This window comes from Penicillium nucicola, assembly GCF_028828085.1.
Source record: "Penicillium nucicola strain IBT 29836 chromosome Unknown utg000006l, whole genome shotgun sequence".
Lineage (NCBI taxonomy): Eukaryota > Fungi > Ascomycota > Eurotiomycetes > Eurotiales > Aspergillaceae > Penicillium > Penicillium nucicola.
This window is the reverse complement of record NW_026643130.1, coordinates 1,973,811-1,993,514: the sequence shown is the minus strand read 5'-3', so window position 1 is coordinate 1,993,514 and position 19,704 is coordinate 1,973,811. Positions and strand designations below refer to the sequence as shown.

Here is a 19,704-nt window from a genome sequence, read left to right as displayed (position 1 = left end):
AACTTACATGGAGCTTAGTTGAGACTGTATGTGCGCTTGGTCGAGGTAAAAGAGGACTCTAAGGCAGCATGGACTATGTGAATGCATGTATATACGTATACTCGGAAGTCAGATGGGTGGTAGAGAGAAAAAAGATCCCATACTTTTGATTGTAAGCTAAATGAGCAATAGAATTTGGGTCCAATAACCTTCTCCGTAGCTCCATGTGCGCCGTGCTGAGTGAAATCGGGGGGAAAAGTACAAGGGGAATGCATGTTTGGTATATGAAGGTTCAATATCCAGCATTTGTCCACCGCGGCAAGCATTGCAGTAACCAAGTAAAAGCCGGGTGCCCCTTCAAGACAGAACCAGACTTGGGGGGATTCCTTCACAGAATTTGCAAGTAAATTTCTTGAGGGCTGTAGATGAACCAGACATTATGGCATAGAGTATGCAATGTAGGGATGAAGCGAGAATTGAGTCGTTTAGTCATCGAACTTGAAGGACTTGCCGCCAGTGATATCAATGGGGCCGCCGCGGTAGGAGCCGCGCTTCTTCTTGTTCTTCTCCTTGGTGAAACCCTTGCCGCGAGTCACGGAGAGATCGGCGAAGGCGCGGTCTGCGTATGCGTATGACATGTAGTCGTTGGAGGGGTGGTCATGGGGCAGCTCACTGAGCAGAGCCAGGGGGGTAGGCCGGGCTCCAGTGTGCTTCTTCTTGCCTTGGCCGTCGAAAGGAGCAGGGCTGGCACTGGAAGAGGGGGCGTTGAATGTGACGGTCTTCTCCACAACAACGGGAGCAGCTTCGAGGGTGTTGCTGGTGTCAGATGAAGAGTCGGAGTCGGAGCCGGATTCCGGGAGGGGGGTCTTCTTAGCAACCTTCAATGTCGCCTTGGCCTTCTTCTCGTCTTCCGAATCCGAGGAGTCAGAGTCAGAGTCAGAGTCAGATGAGTCGGACTCGGAAGAGCTGGAGGAATCGGACTCGGAGCTGGAGGATTCCGAAGAAGAGGAAGAGTCTGAGGAGGAAGAATCGGGGGCCTCCTTGGGGGTCTCCTTGGCCTCGACCTTGACGGAGGCTTTGACCTTAGGGCTGTCATCCTCAGACTCCTCAGATGAAGAGGAAGAAGAGTCGGACGAGGAATCAGAGGAAGAGGAAGATGAAGAGGAATCCTCCTTAGCGGCCTTCTTGGGCGACTCCTTGGGAGAGATCTTGGCCTTCTTGGCCTTGGGGCTGTCATCTTCAGACTCTGAAGATGAGTCGGAAGAAGAGCTGCTAGACTCGCTGCTAGATTCAGCCTTGCGCTTCACGCCGGAGGTCTTCTTGGCAGAGACGGGGGCCACGGCGGACTTGTCGTCGTCCTCATCGTCGGCGTCACTGTCCGAGCTGGAGCTGTCTGAGCTGGAGCTGTCCGAGTCGGAAGAAGAGGAGGAAGAGGAAGAGGAAGAGGAGGAAGACTTGGCATCTCCCATCTCAACGTCCGACTCCTCGGAGCTGGTCGAGGCAGCCTTCACGGCAGAGGCCTTGAAGAGGTCGAGGAGGGAGGAAACATTCTTGTTGTCACTCTTGTTACCCGACTTGGCCAATTCTTTGGTGAAAGCGGCGGCAGTTTGAGGGAAGTTCTCGCCGAGGAAAGCAGCAACCGAGGCGATCAACTGGGGAGGAATTGTGTTTGCGCTCTTAGGAGACTGAGGAATGTACTGTCAGACAGATTCTGCAAATTGTTCAAGCAAGCAACCTACCTTGGCCGAAGCCTGGGAAGAAATTTTAGCCATAACGACAGGATACCGGATCAACACAAAGGAAGAAAAGGTCAAACGGAGGACTATATCAGACGAGTTTTGGCCAGGAACCAAAAAAAAAAAGAGAAAAAGAAAAAAAGTAAAGGAGGCGGTGAGGAATTCTATCCCGGTGATTGGCTGTTTGAGGGCGGTAAAAGTCTAGCCTTTCACGTGGACCGAGCGGCAAAGACTCTATACAAAGACAGGGAAGCTGGAGAGAGCTGGAGAGAGCATTGAGAGTAGTCGTGTTCTGTTCTTAGGTATAAGGGACATTCAATTACAATGCTTGCATCAGAACGATATTTGACGAAGAAACATCTTACCATTCAAGTAGATTTCACGAATAATCCTGAAAATTCAGGCCAGCATGCAGCATACAGGGACTAACTTTTACTTCGGGAACCTACATATATCGTTCTCTTCTGGGATATGAAAAGAGCTCTGGTATGTCCATTGACTTGGTTGCATTGAAATCCCCAAAATTGCCTCGGATGTTGCATACCTGAGGGTAACGCCGGATCAACTCGATAACCCGCTCCAAGCTCTCCGCCCAGTGCCCACCCAAACAGATGAACTGTCTCGCATTACCCCGGAGCGCCCACCGCGAGTGCTCTTAACTCTGTTTCACTTGACCGCGCTCACCTGCATTGTAACTGGATCTCAATTCCCGCGGCGCGTGAATCCCCGACCCTCCGGATCATGTCCCCTTGATCTCGACACTACCCACCAGTGAGCTCCGTGTCCCTCCAACGACACAATGAACGGCCGAGACCGCCCCCGCGGACCTCCGCCAAATCGCGGGCCTGATCCGCGTACGAGTCCGAGTGATAGCAACGTGTCAAAAGCAGACCATTTCGACGACGAGAAGAAGCGCATCATTCACAGTTGTTATGCGAAGAAGGATGCTGACGGCACTTGTACGTATCCCGCGAACGGCTCTCCCTTGGCCTCGTCAAAACACCCCTGGCTCTAGCGCGGAGCTGTTGGTAGACACATGGCGAAAGTGGTGTACATTGTGTCCAGACAAGTCGCATCGCCGCTCAGCATGCCCGATGACATAAGGAGCCAATCCGCCGACTTTGGCTCTTTGGACTGCTGCTAATTGCTTGATTTATAGTGGTCGAGTCCTACATCACACATGTCCGCATCGTTGAAGATGCAGCGCACCCCTCTAGCCCCTCCCCGCCCAATGCCTCATCTGAGAACAAGAAACCCCGTGTCATTATAGTTTCGGTGCGCCGGTCAGGCCGGGTTCGTATGCACAAAGCTCGTGAGAATAGCGATGGATCTTTCTCAATTGGAAAGACCTGGATGCTTGACGACCTAACTTCGATCCAATCATTCTCCGCATTCGTTCCCCAATCGCCAACAGAACAACAACAGAAGGAATGGGCCGGACACAATGGTTTCACAGTTACGATAGGCAAGCCCTACTACTGGCATGCGAGAACTCCGAAGGAAAAGGAGTTTTTCATTGGGAGCTTGGTCAAGATCTTCAAAAAATACACTAATGGAAGACTTCCAAATCTCATCGGCTTCGATGAAAGGGAGCGCCAACAGCTTTCAGGCTCGGGACAACCTGGGCCTTCCGGGCCACCCAACGGCCCCCCGTCAAGAGGAGCTGCGGCAAGCCCTGTTGAGAGTGCGGTGCCGCCTTCGCTACAACCATCATATCGAGGTCGTGATCCTGGTCGCGATGCACCGCGAGAACCACCTCGGAGGAAGGCTTCCGAAGACCCCATCCTTCGTGCACAAAAGAGCCGCGAGCAGATGTCCCGACCATCTACAGGCTCGCGGCCATCTACTGGCCATGGAAAACCGGCGCCCTCGCCCTTCGATTTGCCCAAAGGGACTCCTTCGGGGCCTCAAGAGCTGCAACCTCCACCACGAGCTGCCGAGCGTATTGCCTCCGATGCAAAGAGCAAAGATACTCCTCCCAGTTCTAGCCATAGCGGCATTCCAGACTCACTGCGCCCAGCGTCCTCTCGCAGTCAAGACCCCGGACCCAAACTCCCGACCTTTGCCGCGCAACCTCCTTTGGACAAGTCACCGGAGAAGGTGCGCAGCACAGACGGACTTCGTCCTATCACGCCAGCCTCTGCCGTTGACAATAGAGATGTAGTCCCAAGCCCAGTTAGCAGCTTTGGGCAGAGGTCACCACAACGCGATGGTGGTGATAAACCGTCTCCATTAAACCAACCACCCTTGCCCCAAGAAAGGAGTTTGCCGGGAAGCTTGTCAATCGCAGGCCAGTCAGAGTCGCGTGAAGCATCTTATTCACCCGGAATTGAGGGACTAGCCGCGGAGCCTGCTGCTTTATACGCTGCTAACATGGTTTCAGAGGAGCCTGAGCCTGTTCAGCCCGTTGAGTCCGCCCAGGAAGTCAAGTCTCCTGAAGTGACCCCTGCAGTCACCCCTTCTGTAGTAACTTCTCCCACAGAGGAACCCTCTTCTGAGCCTACATCTGCTTCGGTGGGAGAATCTGGAGAGCTCGAGCCTCACCGGCCAGGCCTCGGTCCCATGATCAAGAAAAAGCCAGGCAAAGATATTGCAGGTACATTCAAAAAGGCTGCGGCTGCTTACGGGGCTTTTAAACCTAGACCTGGCGGTGCTGGTGAGCGACTGCTGGCAGCCGCAAAGAAGTCACAAGCAGAGGAAGCCGGTCCCGATGGTATCACCGGCGTTGTTCCAGCCCCTTCGCTTACTCGGTCTGCGACTGATCCCCCCGAAGTCCAGTGGCGGAGAAGGCAGAAAGGTCCGACAAGGATCTGCTGCAGCCACCATCCGGGCCTGAAACCCCAACGGTGGAAATCACAGAGCCTCAGCTTGAAGAAGCTCCAGTCGCTCCTGTGGTACCCCATGTAGATATCCCTGACTCATCCAAGAACACTCTCACGGATGTTGTGCAGGTTGAAACCCGTTCAAGGACACCGTCTCCATCTGGCCAAGGACGTCGCCGCAGACGCCGCGAGGACAATACCTTGAAATATTGCCAGGCCCTTGGAATCAACCCAGGTGTTCTGGATGGCCGCGGCATTGACTTTGATGACATCCTCTCCGATCTTGGGTGGAACGGCCGGTTGGCTGATGAGCAGAAGATTGAAGATCTGGAAGCAGATGTTCGTCGTGAGATTGGCCGCGTAGAGGCTACCAGCTGGCTTGGCAACCTTGAACAGCAAGAAGGAAAGGTTGAGCAACTTGCCAGCCTGATTGACAGGACTATTGAAGAGTGTGATGAGCTTGATGGTCTATTGACACTTTACTCCCATGAGTTGAACGTAAGTTGGGATTATATAGACTCGATCGTCATTCCGCTAACGATACATTATGATAGACTCTTCACGAAGATGTGGCGTATATTGAAGCTCAGGGCCAAGGTCTGCAGGTGCAGACAGCCAACCAGAAGCTTCTGCAAAACGAACTCCAGAACCTATTGAAGACCCTTTCGATCTCTTCTTCCGAGCTAGGTCCCCTCAAGGAGGCTTCATTGAGCAATCTCGATGGTCTCAAGGACAGTGAACATGCTCTCTCTATACTGTACAAGGCTATGCTCATGATCGACTCTGATATTGGTCAAAACAAGAAACGTCAGGTCGACTCTAGCGTCGGTGTCTACGCTGATACTGAGGTTGGCCAGATGCGTGCAATCAAGCAGAAGAAGGAAGAGTACCGATCCACTGCCATGGTCTTCCTCCAGCGCTTGAAGCAATTCATGGCTATGGCCTTCAAAATGGCCGAACAAAAGCGAACCGATGCGGCGGCCAACGGTGCCAAGGATGCAATGAAGCTTGACACTATCGCGCGTGATCATTTCCGTCAAGAGATTTGGAGGTACAATGCCCTGATGCTCTTTGCGAAGGAAGTTAGCATGGCGGAATGGCATGGCCTGGTCGGTCTCTACGAGCAACAATCCAAGCCCTCGTATCAAGGTGACTTCCGGGATAATAATCTGGCCTGGAAGAAAACGGCTCGCAAGCCCACTGGTGATGAGCAAGAACTTCTCTTTACCCACCAAGAAAAAGAGAAGGAAACCGAGGGTCTTACCATGGCCGCGCGGAAATTGACCGTGCGACGAGGCAAGACAGTACGAGCCGCCGCTGGCCTTCGACTGGCTTCGGGGGAAAAGAAACAGGGCAGGGTTGAGCCATGCGAGGCATTCTCGGGTACATTGCGTGAGACGTTGAAGATGATGGCCCAGGAACAAAACTTCATTGTTCATTTCTTCCACCTTGATTCTCTTTCCAGTGCTGAGTTCTCTGATCTGGTCGCATCCTCAATTCCAGAACGCCGAACGATCCCCGACTTCTCTGCCAGCCAGTCGCACGACCCGGATCGCGCGATGGCGAAGCGAGTAGAGCAGATCATGGATGAGATCTATTCCTTCTGGCCTAATGACATGCAGAGTCTTGTGGACTGGGCGATGCAGGCTGATCCCCTCCAAGGAATCGGTATCCTTTACGCTTTGGAGACCGCCATGGTCGACTTCGACGACACAAACCAAGAGTTCATCCTTCACTCCTTACAAAAGATGCACTCTCGCCTAATGGGTCTATTTAACCGATTCGTCGACGAACAAATTCGAGGCATCGAAGACACCAAAGTAAAGGTGAACAAGAGAAAGGGAGTAATCTCCTTCATGCGAGTATTCCCCAACTTCTCCAACGCAGTCGAGACCCTCCTCTCAGGCCCATCAAGCGACATAGTCGACATTCGCATCAGTGTGAACGACGCCTATGACCGCATCAACCGCGCCATGTGGGAGTCCCTGAAATTCATCGCCAAGGAAGCCCCCGGTCAACCACCCGGCGTGGCAGCCGGTGCCGGAGACCCAGAAGACAAGGAAGTCCTCAACTACCACATTCTCCTAATCGAAAACATGAACCACTACGTCGAAGAAGTAGACGTCCACAACATCCCCTCCTTGGAACGCTGGACAGACCGCGCCCAACAAGACTTCCAAGAGCACATGAGACTCTACCTTGACTCGGTCATCCACCGCCCGCTAGGCAAGCTCATTGACTTTGTCCAGTCAATCGATAACCTTCTCGCCGCTGGCGGGAATCCCACCGACATTGCTGCCCGCGCCAGCCATTCCCGCATGGTGGCGAAGAAGGTCCTCTCCTCATATGACAATAAGGAAATCAAACGTGGAATCGAGATGTTGCGCAAGCGAGTCGAGAAGCACTTTGGCGATGCTGATGATCCTGGTCTGAGTCGCAGTCTTGTTGTTAAGGTTCTTCGTGCTTGCGAACAGCGGTATGAGAATGCTTATGACCGGACGCGCCGCATCATTGATACTGTTTATGAAGGTCAATTGGATCTGGATTGGCGGAAAGATGAGACTCTTAGCATGTTCAGGAAATGAGTGGTGAATTGCGACCTTCCTCTTTGATTCCTTTTTTTTTACTTCTTCTCTAATCCGGTATGGGATTCTTGTCATGGCGAGTGGGGTTAGGGGTTTGTATACATAGCGCATATATCAAGACACTGTCAGGCAATTCTTGGCTTTTCTCTTTGGAATCAGGGCTCGTTCGAGCTTTATGTAATATCAGGCTTTTACAGATGATCTTTGAGCACCTGTGCAGTGTAAATGAGTAGCTCGCTTCCATGTAACACCAACCCCGAATGTGCAGCAGGGGTTTGAGCTCGTTGGATCCGCGTGCCTGTCGCCTATTTATGGTCAAACTGATCCAACAGCTCAGAAATGGATACATGAAACATGTCAAAAACGAGGCTGTAGCTGCCCATGGTTGAGATAACCGTTGGAATGTCGATTTTTACTTAGTTCCAGATGAGGCTAGCGCCAAAGAATAGATACATACAGCTCCCACTTCTTCTGCAATTTCACCTTCCTTTCTCTCTCCTCCAGTAGTATCTTTTGCATGTGCGGGCGAGGGAGTGGGTGTCGGCTCTTTCAGGAATTCGTTTGCATTGCATGGCTTGCCATGCAGATGTCCAACCACCTGTCTCATTTTGAGCCAGGGCTCCGTGGTTACGGCATACCTGCTGGATTCTAAGATCAATATGAGATACTGTCAACTGCATCATTCAGTCTACTTCCACACGGCGGTCATTGTACCGTTCCCTACGCAAAAGAGGGACAGGATGGATTGGGGGGTGTCCATGGTGTGATTGTCTTGATTCCCCATGGACGGACGTACCCGTGTTGATGCAGCTCCGTTTATCTCGGAACATTACTAGGATTAGGTGTTACGTGAGAGTCTCTCTATCTTGTTGGTTTTGGGTGTGTTTTATTAGTTTATATCTTCTCGTGGCTGTCTGTATTCTCGGCTCTTGACCTAGTTGACTTCCCAGCTTCCATCGCATCTCATCGATCTCTGACTCGCTACATGGGTCACGTTTGTCGCTTTGAATACTTCTCCGACTGCTTACGGATAATTTAAATAGTGGAAATATGCGTTAACTTTGTACAACGTTTTTACCAGGGGGAATGGTCTTGTGTTCAACAATGACTAGGATGTTCACCATTCTTGCTGGTCCAAGGTGTCCTGTTTATAGCGACTGTAAATGCCCTGGCAAAGATTGAATCAAGGTTCCCCCTCTTCTTTCACTTGATCTAAACGTTGAGCAAGCACTTGACAGGGCCAGACGCCTTCCACATTCAACCTTTCAGATCGCTTAAATCCTTGTGACTCATAGTATTGAACCAACTTGCCATCACTCCCTGCATAGCAATCCACTCGTAGTAATGAGACTCCATCCTTGTTGGCAAGACCACGAGCATGATCCAAAAGGCGTTTACCTATCTGATTGCCCGCCCATCGTCGATCCGTGACTAGGAGTCGCACGTAAAGCTCAGGCTCGGAGACAGGAGTCACATAAGGCACTCGCTCTCCGACGGCAAGCGCTCCTACAATGATACCCGGGATTCTTCCCTTCGCAGTTTGGGGGTTATCGTCAGAGATAGGCGTATCATCAGCAACCTTGATGGCGAGCCAGAGACCATGGCCGGTGGTTGCGAATTCTCTGAGTTGTTCGGCGCGTTTGAGATTCTCGGAAAATGGGGCTGATCCCCACTGTCCAGTTCTTTCATGCGATACTAGCCATTTGACTGCGGTATCGAGGATATCGAGGACTGCCGGAGCGTCATCCACTGTTCCCCGCACGATAGTTATGTCAGGGGATCCAGCGTGGACTGAGCTATGGAATGTTGAGTATTTGTGGATTTGGGTTGGCGTTTTGAATATTAGTACTTACGTTGATGCCATTGGTTCAAGTTGTTTCAAGTGGTTTCAAGCGGGTTTTATATGACGAGAGCTGTCAAGACACAAAAGCGGGACAGGAAGAGAAGCCTTGGCCTCGACTTTACTCCATGGGGACCAGACCTCCTTATTATCCGTCACGCCTGATCGCGTGGATATTGTTTGCAGCTGGTAGACCTTCATGCATAGTAAATTTATTATTTTGTCTTGAATATAGGTACAGAAAGCATTCTTCGATTTTCCAAGGACAAAGAAGAGGCTTGCATCTATGACGATCTAAGGAAACAAAGCTAGATCTTAGATACTAACTTATGGATAGAATCCAATGATAATCAGCTAAAGAAAAGGCATCACAATCTAAAAGGTCAGTAGCAAATTAAATGGGAAGAATGGTGTAGTAAAAGGGGTATCTTTATAGACTTGCTGAGGTATTCAACCTTTGTTGTCGTCTTCTATGGACTCAGCCTTATGTTCTCGGGTTCCAAACATGTACAGTATGGTTTAACAATTAACTTAGGTGAAATAGCTTCGTTTCATCCTCTCAGAACTTGCTGAATCAATGAAAAAAGTCCTTTTTAGTATGGCCATTCTATCTCTCGACAGACACAGCAACAATGAAATTGTGGTGATACAGCTAAAGTACATGGCCCGTAGTCTGCCAAAATAGATCATGCTCTAAATTATAGGGATATAGTAACATTTTTGGGCTCCTCCATAATGCATTTCAGTTGTCTAAAAAAGATAAGACGACATGATTCGCAACAGGCCAGTAGAATAGTCACTGAAGACCTCCAATGGACCTATCAATGAGAAATCGCGCTAGTCTGATTTTTCTTCTTCTATGTGTCAATCATTGCATCATGAATCCTCTGTGGCTCTCTGTTCTACAGCTATTTATTTGTTCCCAGCCGTCCTGCTTTTGGATTTGATACGTGTCTAGAGTGGCTGAGCTTTTAAGGTGTCACTATTGGCTTACTGCAGATATACATCACACCCACAGCAGCCACAATGTTGATAGTATTGTCATTGGTGGTTTGAGACCCCCCACTATCTTACAGCTTGTGGATAGTTGCAATTTACAGTATGAAAGTGGCATGTAAAAACAAGCGTTGGTATATTGATTGTATTCGCACTTCTGATGCGTCAGATCTCTACCTAGATACATACTGTACAGTGTATCTGGCCAACATCCATTCCGTATCATGACTTCCCCCATATCCCCCATAGCAGAACCAGTCCTAGGTACTATAAACCCATACATCCATCAGGAACCTCTAATGTGGAGACTCATCATGTGACTGGTGCCTAAGGCAAGGCAACCTTAATTTACTTTGAATCTCAACAATGAACTCCTGGCCAAAGACCTCGGACCGGGATTTGACCATTCGAGCAGCGAACGGAAACAGCCTGTCACTCTTTATTAGCCAACTATTCCATCGCTCATCTTCCAGTGAGTTGCTTCCCCACGGTTCTCGCCAAGGGGGTGTGCTCCACCCATATTCAAGGGGGGCACGGATCTCATTTGCGACACGCCGGACCCTGTCTCCCCCCATTGCGGCCTCTTTTTTTTGTCCTTTTGTCCCCTCCGGTTTCTTTCCGAGTACTGGACCCCTCCGGAGTGTCATTGATAGGTCCTTGTGCACTTGGTACACCTCCTAATGAAACTGCAGATCGTTGTCTCATCGCATTCTTTCCACATTCCTCTCGTTTCTCCCTAGACCGCCCATTCTTGTCTTTCCCCGACGATCTGGAAACTCTCCACTGCATGTCGCGTGTGATTGACTCGAACGAACATTCCTCGAATTGAATACCTCCTTCGTCCCGAACCTTACGATCGGATTGCCGCATCTGTGGGGACTGGCACGCCAGAGCCCCTCTCGAGCTCCTCTCGCGCGTGGACTAGAACACCACAGCTATGCCCTGGCGGCCGCTGCCTCGAATCGCCTTTGCCGTCGCCATATACCCCTTTCAGCCTTCCTCCCCGGCCGACCTTCCATTGGAACTTGGCGATGAGTTATACATAATTGAACAGGGTGGAGTGGACGGTGAATGGTGCCGAGGCTACCTCGTTGCGCCGCCGTCATTGCTGGCGGGATTGACGAGTACCAAAGGCCAGACACTTGAAGCTCGTGTGTTCTCGGGTATCTTCCCACGAAACTGCGTCGAGATTCGGGAAGTACTTGGTGAGGGTGATGGCCAGAGAGCAATGCTCAATGGCGATCGGAAGAGCATCGACAGGCTGACCTTGTCCGGGATTGAAGGAGACTTCATGTCCCGGAATAGCCTGGTCTATTCGGAGTCCTACTTGGGAACCGAGATATCGGATGCCGTGTTTGCGAAAAAAGGGAAACCCTCTCATATTGTCATTCACAAGACCGACGAGCGAGACTTGTCCAGTCCGCGATCTGTACAAACATGGCGTTCTGGTTCCATTCCACATACCCCCGTGTCCATTTCTCCTCGTGACCCGAACGCGCCCAAGCCAGCTGCCCCAGTCCCGATGCTGAAAATTGGTGACGAGACTCCGACCTCCCTTACAGAGCCACTGGTTGATGAGATCGCATCATGCCTGCGCGAATGGCATTCGACGAATTTACATGAGCTCCTTTTGGTTCAGCAGTATGATGTGCTGGAAGAAATGTCTACGATGGTGCAGGAGCTAGATTTCGCGAGACGCCAATTACTACACAACGTTTTAACCTGCCAGGAGAAGGAAGTTTTACGGGATGAGACTGTCTGGAAATTGGTCAAAGCCAACAAAATGCTCAGTGGAGATGTTATTGTGCGGGATCCAGAGCAGCGAGGCCGTTTGCTAACAGGTGAGGATTCTGCTATCCAGCTTGCAAAGCTGCAGTCCGAGATGAGCATGCTGGAGTCCCGTCCCACCACGACTTCCGATGCGACGGCGCTTCATCATTTGCTACTCGATATCAATGCGGTATCAGGCAATGCCCCAGGGCCTGTGACTATCGGGATTCAGCTCTTTTCCCGTACAGACTCTGGTGTATTGAGTCCATTATCGGAGACCTTCAGTCTAGAGATTCCGTCTCCTGACAAGTTCATCAACATGAGTCAAAGCAGTAAACTGAAGACTCTTTTCACCGAGTTGGCCGCCACGGATATCGGAGATGGATCTGCCAATGGGCGCCAGCTTTATCTAGTTGTTACTGTCCGTGCTCCAGAGACACGGTCGACCGTTGATACAACCCCTGTATCAAGACCCTCAATTTCACGGGAAAGCCCAACTCCGGCCAAAAGTGCAGGAGCCAATGGCATTCAGCCTTCGGCCAAGGGTAGCCTGAAAGCCCGGCGCAGCATGATGTGGACACCAAAAACTCGCGGGCCAAGCCTGGATCAGTCAAGTCCAACTAGCCAAGGACTTCCGAGACAATCAAGCAGCTCATCCAACATTAAAGAGCAACCTACTGCTCAGACTACCCCGTCAAAGGAGATCTTAGCGATCCGCACCGTTGGCGTTGGGATCTTGGAGATCTCGCCGATCCTTCGGCAAGATCGAGATGCGGAGCAGGTGATCAACATTTGGTCTCCACGTCAGAATGGTGAAGACGGCGAGGGATTGACAGAAGGCTTCGACAAGCTGATAAAAACATTGCTCCCCAGCCCAACCGGTCGGTATGCGCGTTGCGATTCTGCTGCGCGTCTACATCTTCACCTGCATCCTTTCGTCAGTAGTGACCCCGATGCTTTAATCCGCCAGAACCCTACGATTCTACATGATGTCGTTCAGACACAGCGTATTGGATTCTCGAAAGCCCCTACGCGGCCGCGGTCTGACATCTACGTCACTCTCTCCCAAGCTGTATTCCCCACCGACGCACTTCTGTCTCATCCGCAAGCTGGCCAAATACCTCTGCAGGCGACAACAGGTCTCCACAACCTCCAGCTTACCCTGGAGGTCCGTGATGCTAAAGGAGCGCGCATCGACAAATGTGTATACCCTTCGTCTGCCAATGCCAGCAACACGGCATGGCGCACCACGATCGCCCAACGAGGCACACCCTGGAACCAGACCATCCGCCTTAAAATTCCCAAAGAGCAAATTCCTGGCTCTCATATCGTGATGAGTGTCGCGGACGCACCAGAGTTCCCATTCGCTCTCGCCTGGATGCCTCTCTGGGATCAACAGGCGTTCATCAGGGACGGTCGCCATTCTCTTCTGTTGCATGCCTATGATAAGCAAACATCCAGTATTGAGAATGGAAAGGGTGCTTATCTGAATCTCCCTTGGAGTGCACTTGGCAAGAATGAATCTGCCAAAGATGAAGATGTGACCGGTCCATTGGCCACTCTTCACCTCGAAACTCACCTGTGCAGCACGGAGTACTCACAGGACCAAGTGATCCTGAGTCTCCTGAACTGGCGGGAACGTCCCGTGGATGAAGTCTTGGATACACTCAAGCGATTACTCTTCGTTCCTGAGATAGAAATCGTGAAGCAGCTCAGCGGTGTCTTTGATGCGCTCTTCGGAATCCTGGTGGAGAATGCCGGAAATGAGGAGTATGAGAACTTGATTTTTAATAACGTGGTCACTGTCCTGGGTATTGTTCACGATCGACGATTCAACCTCGGCCCACTGGTCGACCGCTACGCTGATAATCAATTCAATTTCCCATTCGCCACCCCTTGTCTCATTCGAAGCTACCTGCGCCTTCTGAGTGCAGGTACCGACGGTCAACAATCCCGCAGCCTTCGCGCTGCTATCAAGGTCGGACGCCATATCTTGAAGTTCATCATCAAGGCTCGCGAGCAGCAAAAGGCAAAGGAAGAAGGCATTGGTATCACCACGGTGCAGTCCACCTTCAACCGAGACATGCACACGATTTTCAAGTCTCTGGAAATCTTGATAAAGAACCCTTCGCCGGCATTGGTGGGTAGCAAGACACTCGTGGTCCAGCACTTCCATACCTGGTTGCCTGAGCTATCTAAGGTACTGGGCAAGGATGAAATGATTATGATTGCTTTGAGCTTCATGGATTCATGCAAAGACGTAACAGGCATGTTGATCCTCTACAAGCTTGTTCTCATCCAGAACTATACCCAATTCGAGCTCTTCGCTTCGGGCGAGGAGAGAAGGACATTGATTTCCAGTTGTATTGGCTGGTTAGCCCCGTACTGGGGCTCTACCTCGACTGTCTCGGACTTGTATCGTGATCAAGTTCGGTTGAGTAGCTCGATTGTTGCTCAATTGCTCAGCCAACCCGATCCTCAGCTCTATGGTTTCATGCCTAGCATCGTTGCCTCATATTGTGCTATCTCGGCCGAAGGAGTTGACGAGTCGGAGTACCTATCTTTGCTTTTCAGCAAGGCGTTCCCATTCCAGATGAAGACTGCCAAGTCCCCTCAAAGCTTTGATGAATCTTTGGTCGAGTTATCTGCTCTCATGGCGGCTATTTCCAAGATTGTGTCTCCCAAACTTCCCTCCTTGAAAGATCTGGAGCTGGCAACATTTGTTGCGCAGACTCTCGAGGCTCACAACTCCATCCTTGATTGTGAGGCGTACCCCGAGACTTGGTTCAGTATCCATGTATATAACCACCGTGCGACCATCAAAAGTCTTGAACATATTGCTGTCTTGCTAATTGAAAGACTGCTCCCGGCACCCGATGATGCCGACACATTTGATACCAAGCTGTGGGAATCATTCTTCACAACATTGCTGAAGGTGATCTCTAGCGATGTTTTAGCACTAGAGACGTTCCCCGAGCAGAAGCGACGAGCTGTGTGGAAGATTGCTGGTGATGTGCGCGAGCAAGGCGCAGATCTGCTACAATCTGCCTGGGAAGCTATTGGCTGGGAGACTACAGACGATGAGAGGGAGCGTTTCAATCTGAAGCGTCTTGGTGGATACCAGGTGCAGTATGTTCCTGGCCTGGTTCCTCCAATTATCAGTCTGTGTCTCAGTGTTCATGAGGGACTGCGACATGTTGCCGTTCAGATTCTTCAGACCATGATCCTCAGTGAATGGGACCTGAATCAAGATATCTCAATTATTGAAACTGAGATTATCTCGAGTCTGGATACTTTGTTCAAATCCAAGCACATGAATGAAAGTGTCAGTCAAAAGATATTCATTGGCGAGCTGCTGGATCTCTTCGAGAATGAGACTATTGCTGATGAACTGCTATCAAATACTGTCAAGAGCCTTGTTGGAACTGTCGATGAACTCTTGGATCTGCTGGTTGCTTCTCAGAGCGGTGCCTCAACTCAAAGTCTTCACGCTCTGAAGCTGATGGAGTACATGAAGGACATGGGTCGTGAGGATATCTTCATTCGCTATGTCCATGAATTAGCTGAAGTACAAGCCGCGGCAGGCAACTTCACCGAAGCCGGTCTAGCCCTCCAGTTCCACGCAGACCTCTACGAGTGGGATCTCACCAAGACCATGCCAGAACTTCTCACTCCCGAGTTCCCAGCTCAAAGTGCCTTTGATCGAAGAGAGTCATTGTACTTCTCTGTTATCCAGCACTTCGAGAACGCCATGGCCTGGGCCCCCGCTCTGACATGCTACAAGGAGCTGGCAGCTCACTACGAGCACACGACAATGGACTTCGCCAAACTGTCTCGAGCCCAGAGTTCCATGGCTCGGATTTACGACTCCATCGCCAAAGGTGGCAAGCAATTCCCGCGGTACTTCCGCGTAGCCTATAAGGGCCTCGGATTCCCTCCTAGTCTGCGCGATAAAGAGTTCATCTTCGAAGGCTCACCAACAGAGCGCATGGCCTCGTTTGTGGACCGCATGCAACGCGAACATCCCACTGCGCAGATTACATCTGCCAACGAAATTCCCGATTATGAAGGCCAATTCTTGCAGATCAGTGCTGTCAGCGCTTACCGTGACGTGACACACTCTGTGTACCAAAGGTCCAAGGTTCCGTACTCTGTGCGTGAACACTTACTCATCTCGGATCCTTCTCGGTTCTCAGCCACGTCGCGCCGACACACGAGTAGCTCGGATGTGCGTGAGCAGTATGTTGAGAAGTTTATCTTCACTGTTTCAGATGCCTTCCCCAATATCCTTCGACGAAGTGAGATTATCTCTTCGGAAGAGGTTGCTCTGTCTCCCTTGCAGACTGCTATCGAGCGAACGTGGCGGAAAACTCAGGAGCTTCAGCTTCTTGAGCGTCGGGCTGCTTCTGGTGAGGATTCCTCGCTATCTAATTTGACCGAAGCCCTTGAGCAATTACTGGAGAACAGATCATCTACTTCGAACTGTGTGGCATTGTATCGCCAATTCCTTTCTGATGCTGATTTGGCGAGGGAGAGGCTTCTGGAGGAAGTAGATGAAGATGCTTCGGTTGCAGAAGTAGTGCCGGAAGCCGCAGACCCCATGGAGAATGCGCTCGCCGTTGCACTTGTTGACCATGCCTTGGCGATTAAGCATGCTCTGTCTCTGTACCAGCGTCCTGCTCATCAAGCTACTCAAGCCGAACTCCTCCGCCGCTTTGAGGGTGTCTTTGAGCCCGAGCTGGCTTCTCTCACAACTGCTCCTGCAGAATACTCCTCGCCTACGCCAACCCAGACGGCCCGTCAATCCCCAAACTCAAGTGACATCCGCCGAAATCAATCCGCCCAGCGAGCTGCCAGTCCGGAGCAAGACATGCGCGCCTCCCGTGGCAAGGCCCACACGCGCAAACGTTCTGAGCGACAGTCCGTCAGTCACCGGATTAGCATCATCAATCCTTTTAAGCGTTCCCACGGCGCTTCAAACTCGATTTTCACCATCCAGCAGTCCGACAGCAAGGGCCAGATAGTCGACCAAGAAGAGCCCGAAGATGATACGGCCACGATCCACAGCCGGACAACCAGCCACTCCCGCGGCGGCCGCAGTGAGAAACGACGCAGTTTCTTCGGCGGAGACAGGACGCATAAGCACGGCTCCACTCCATCGGTCGGCGGTGCAGGCCAAGACTCCCAACCCTCCTTGAACACCAAACCTTCGCGAAATCTCTCTCGAGATACAACCGGCCAATCCCACGATGGCCGCAGCCGCGCCGGCTCCCAACACCGCGGCCCAACAGCCAGCGGTGCAGCCGGCCCGGACCGCCCAGCACCTGCTTCCAGTGGTGGTTGGTCCACACTCCCGCCCACGCGTGATTATTCCCGGCCTGCGACCAGGGACAGTAACATGAACTCTGTCACGCTGACGACGACAAATGGCACAGCGCCTTTATCTCCTGTCAGCAATGGCAGTGCCAACGGGAATCACAGTGGCATGCGTGACTCTGTCTTCCGGCGATTCAGTATGCTCAAAGGAAAGGGAATTGGTCGCAAGACTAGCCGGATGGATTTCAAAGCTAATGGCACGCTGCAGGAGGAGTAATGATCTCTTCTCCGTTCCTTTCCCTTCTTTTCTTCTTCTTCTTCTTTTCTCTTCACTTCTCTTTTGCTTCTCCTCTGATAGGACCGCTTTCATTCCCCCGAGTCCTGACCTTTCCTTTTAATCTTTTCTTGATGTGATTTACTACCTGATGTATTGTCCTCCTCATTTTGAGTCTGATATTTGTGTCCCAATGGGGCTTTGGTGTTATGATAGATACCATGTGTTATAGTTCCTCTATATCTTTCCTAATGTTACAATGTTACAAGGATATCCCTCATATAATGTTACAGTCGAACCTTGCCTGGTACTTTATAGTTGATATGCGAAACCGAGGTCCGTGCTGACTGTGGCAGTGTTAGTCTTGGCGCTCTGTCCGCCAATCACGTGGCTAGCCACCTCCTCCGGTGGAGTGAGATCGTCCAAGCTCCCGATCATTCAGCAAAGCTCTCCAACGCATCGAGGCTGTGCTCTCTCATCCACGGTCACAACTCGCTTGCGTATCCAGGGATTCAGTGGCTTGAACCCCGCCTATTCATTTCCTTTGAAGCTTGGCTTTTTGGAAAGAAAAAATTATGTGTGAGTGGTATTCCCTTGTTTCTCTCTCTTCCACTACACTCGGCTTTCTGGAAAAGTCTCCATAACACCCCATAATCGTCATCGCCCTTCATTCCCTGAAACCAAACCAACTACTTTATTCCATCCTTCCATCCTCTTAAATATTTATATCCAATCAACTATCGATCCGTCAGGCAACGGAAAGAACCCAAAACTAATAAAACCTCAGCCCACGTCAATTTTCGCTCCCAATTCCGAAGCCACAGCTTCGGCCCTGGCCGCAGAATGTCATCAGGAGGCACCGGCAACAACAGCATAAACGGCCTTCGTGGCCCCGGCGAGCAAGATGCCCTGCTGGGCTCGCACCGTGCATCCTCCTTCTCCGGCCTTGCGCCACACGCGCAGACCGAGCATGGACATCATCACCACCACCCGAAGGATAGTCGCGTGTGGGTGGCGTGGCCTATGCATGTTGTGCATTTGACGTGGAAGACCCTTGTGCGCGATTATGTGAACTTGCTCCTTATTATGGTGCCGTTAGGTATTGTGGCTGGTGCTCTAGGCTGGGATTCGACGGCTGTGTTCACGTTGAATTTCTTTGCCATTATTCCGCTTGCTTCGCTGCTTAGTTTTGCGACTGAGGAGCTGGCTGCTACTATGGGTCAGGCCCTTGGTGGGTTGATGAATGCTACGTTTGGAAATGCCGTTGAGCTGATTGTGAGTTTACCCGGTCGATCCGCATTTTGATGTTTATGAAATCTATGAATGGCGGTGGTGGAATTTATGGGTGCGATAGAGCCTTGAGTACTAATCGTCTCCGATACAGGTCAGCATCATCGCTCTGAAAGATAACCAGATCCGCGTCGTACAGGCCAGTATGCTCGGCAGCATTCTCTCGAACATCCTCCTCGTACTCGGCTGCTGCTTCTTCGTCGGTGGCCTGCGCTTCCGCGAACAAAGCTTCAACAGCACTGTTGCTTCAACCATGTCCTCCCTCATGGCCGTGGCATCCGCCTCGCTCATCATCCCGGCTACGCTCTACGCAGCAATCTCCAACGGCACACCCAGCAAGCCTGGCGATAGTGCCACCAGTCCGGACGACAGTGCACAGAAGAACATCCTCATTCTCTCGCACGGCACTTCCATTATTCTGCTCCTGATTTACGTCATGTACCTCTACTTCCAGCTCCGCTCGCACTCCGACCTCTTCGAAGAGACGAACGGCAGCGATGCCGAGAACGCTGTCCCCGAGGAAGAGGAAGAGGAAGAAGAGCGTATCCTCAACCCCTGGGCTGCAACTGTCGCTCTCATTGTCGTCACCATCCTTGTTGCCATCTGTGCCGATTACCTTGTCGGCAGTATCGACAGCATGGTCGAGAAGACAGGCATGAGCAAGACTTTCATTGGTTTGGTCCTCATCCCCATCGTTGGTAATGCCGCCGAACACGTCACTGCCGTCGTGGTTGCATACAAGGACAAGATGGATCTAGCAATTGGCGTGGCGATTGGTAGCAGCTTGCAGATTGCCTTGTTCGTTACTCCCTTCCTCGTTATCTTGGGCTGGATCATGGGTATCGAAATGACCTTGCACTTCCAGACCTTTGAGACTGTTGCTTTCTTCATCTCTGGCCTGGTTGTCACGCTTCTTATTCAAGATGGAAAGTCGAACTACCTTGAGGGTGGTATGTGTCTTGGCATGTATATCATTCTGGCGTTGGCTTTCTATGTTTATCCTGATAACATTGCTGCCTAAGATTGAAGCTTGGTTTTGATGTTGTTTTCTTGAGTTTGATCTTGGGGCTATAGTTTTGATGGATATGTGGTGTGG

The 19,704-nt window shown here is 51.2% G+C and overlaps 4 protein-coding genes across 4 annotated transcripts; 2 read left to right on the top strand and 2 right to left on the bottom strand.

Annotated features, from left to right (window-relative positions):
• Positions 1-464: 464 nt before the first annotated feature.
• On the bottom strand, positions 465-1,751 carry N7511_006763 (nucleolar and coiled-body phosphoprotein 1 family protein; the record flags this gene model as incomplete). Its single annotated transcript, XM_057129140.1, has 2 exons — positions 465-1,664; positions 1,719-1,751. The coding sequence occupies 2 exons, from the start codon at positions 1,749-1,751 to the stop codon at positions 465-467; spliced, it is 1,233 nt and encodes a 410-aa protein (XP_056983696.1).
• A 763-nt stretch (positions 1,752-2,514) lies between these two features.
• N7511_006762 (GTP-Rho binding exocyst subunit SEC3) lies at positions 2,515-7,122 on the top strand (the record flags this gene model as incomplete). Its single annotated transcript, XM_057129139.1, has 4 exons — positions 2,515-2,674; positions 2,875-4,465; positions 4,489-5,035; positions 5,092-7,122. 4 exons carry the CDS (start codon positions 2,515-2,517, stop codon positions 7,120-7,122), a joined length of 4,329 nt encoding a protein of 1,442 aa, XP_056983695.1.
• Positions 7,123-8,305: 1,183 nt separating this feature from the next.
• N7511_006761 (GNAT family N-acetyltransferase) lies at positions 8,306-8,986 on the bottom strand (the record flags this gene model as incomplete). Its single annotated transcript, XM_057129138.1, has 2 exons — positions 8,306-8,918; positions 8,976-8,986. The coding sequence occupies 2 exons, from the start codon at positions 8,984-8,986 to the stop codon at positions 8,306-8,308; spliced, it is 624 nt and encodes a 207-aa protein (XP_056983694.1).
• A 1,909-nt stretch (positions 8,987-10,895) lies between these two features.
• Positions 10,896-19,629, top strand: N7511_006760 (guanine nucleotide exchange factor DCK1; the record flags this gene model as incomplete). The annotated part of the gene is made up of 3 exons (XM_057129137.1): positions 10,896-17,317; positions 18,143-18,593; positions 18,703-19,629. The coding sequence occupies 3 exons, from the start codon at positions 10,896-10,898 to the stop codon at positions 19,627-19,629; spliced, it is 7,800 nt and encodes a 2,599-aa protein (XP_056983693.1).
• Positions 19,630-19,704: the final 75 nt, after the last annotated feature.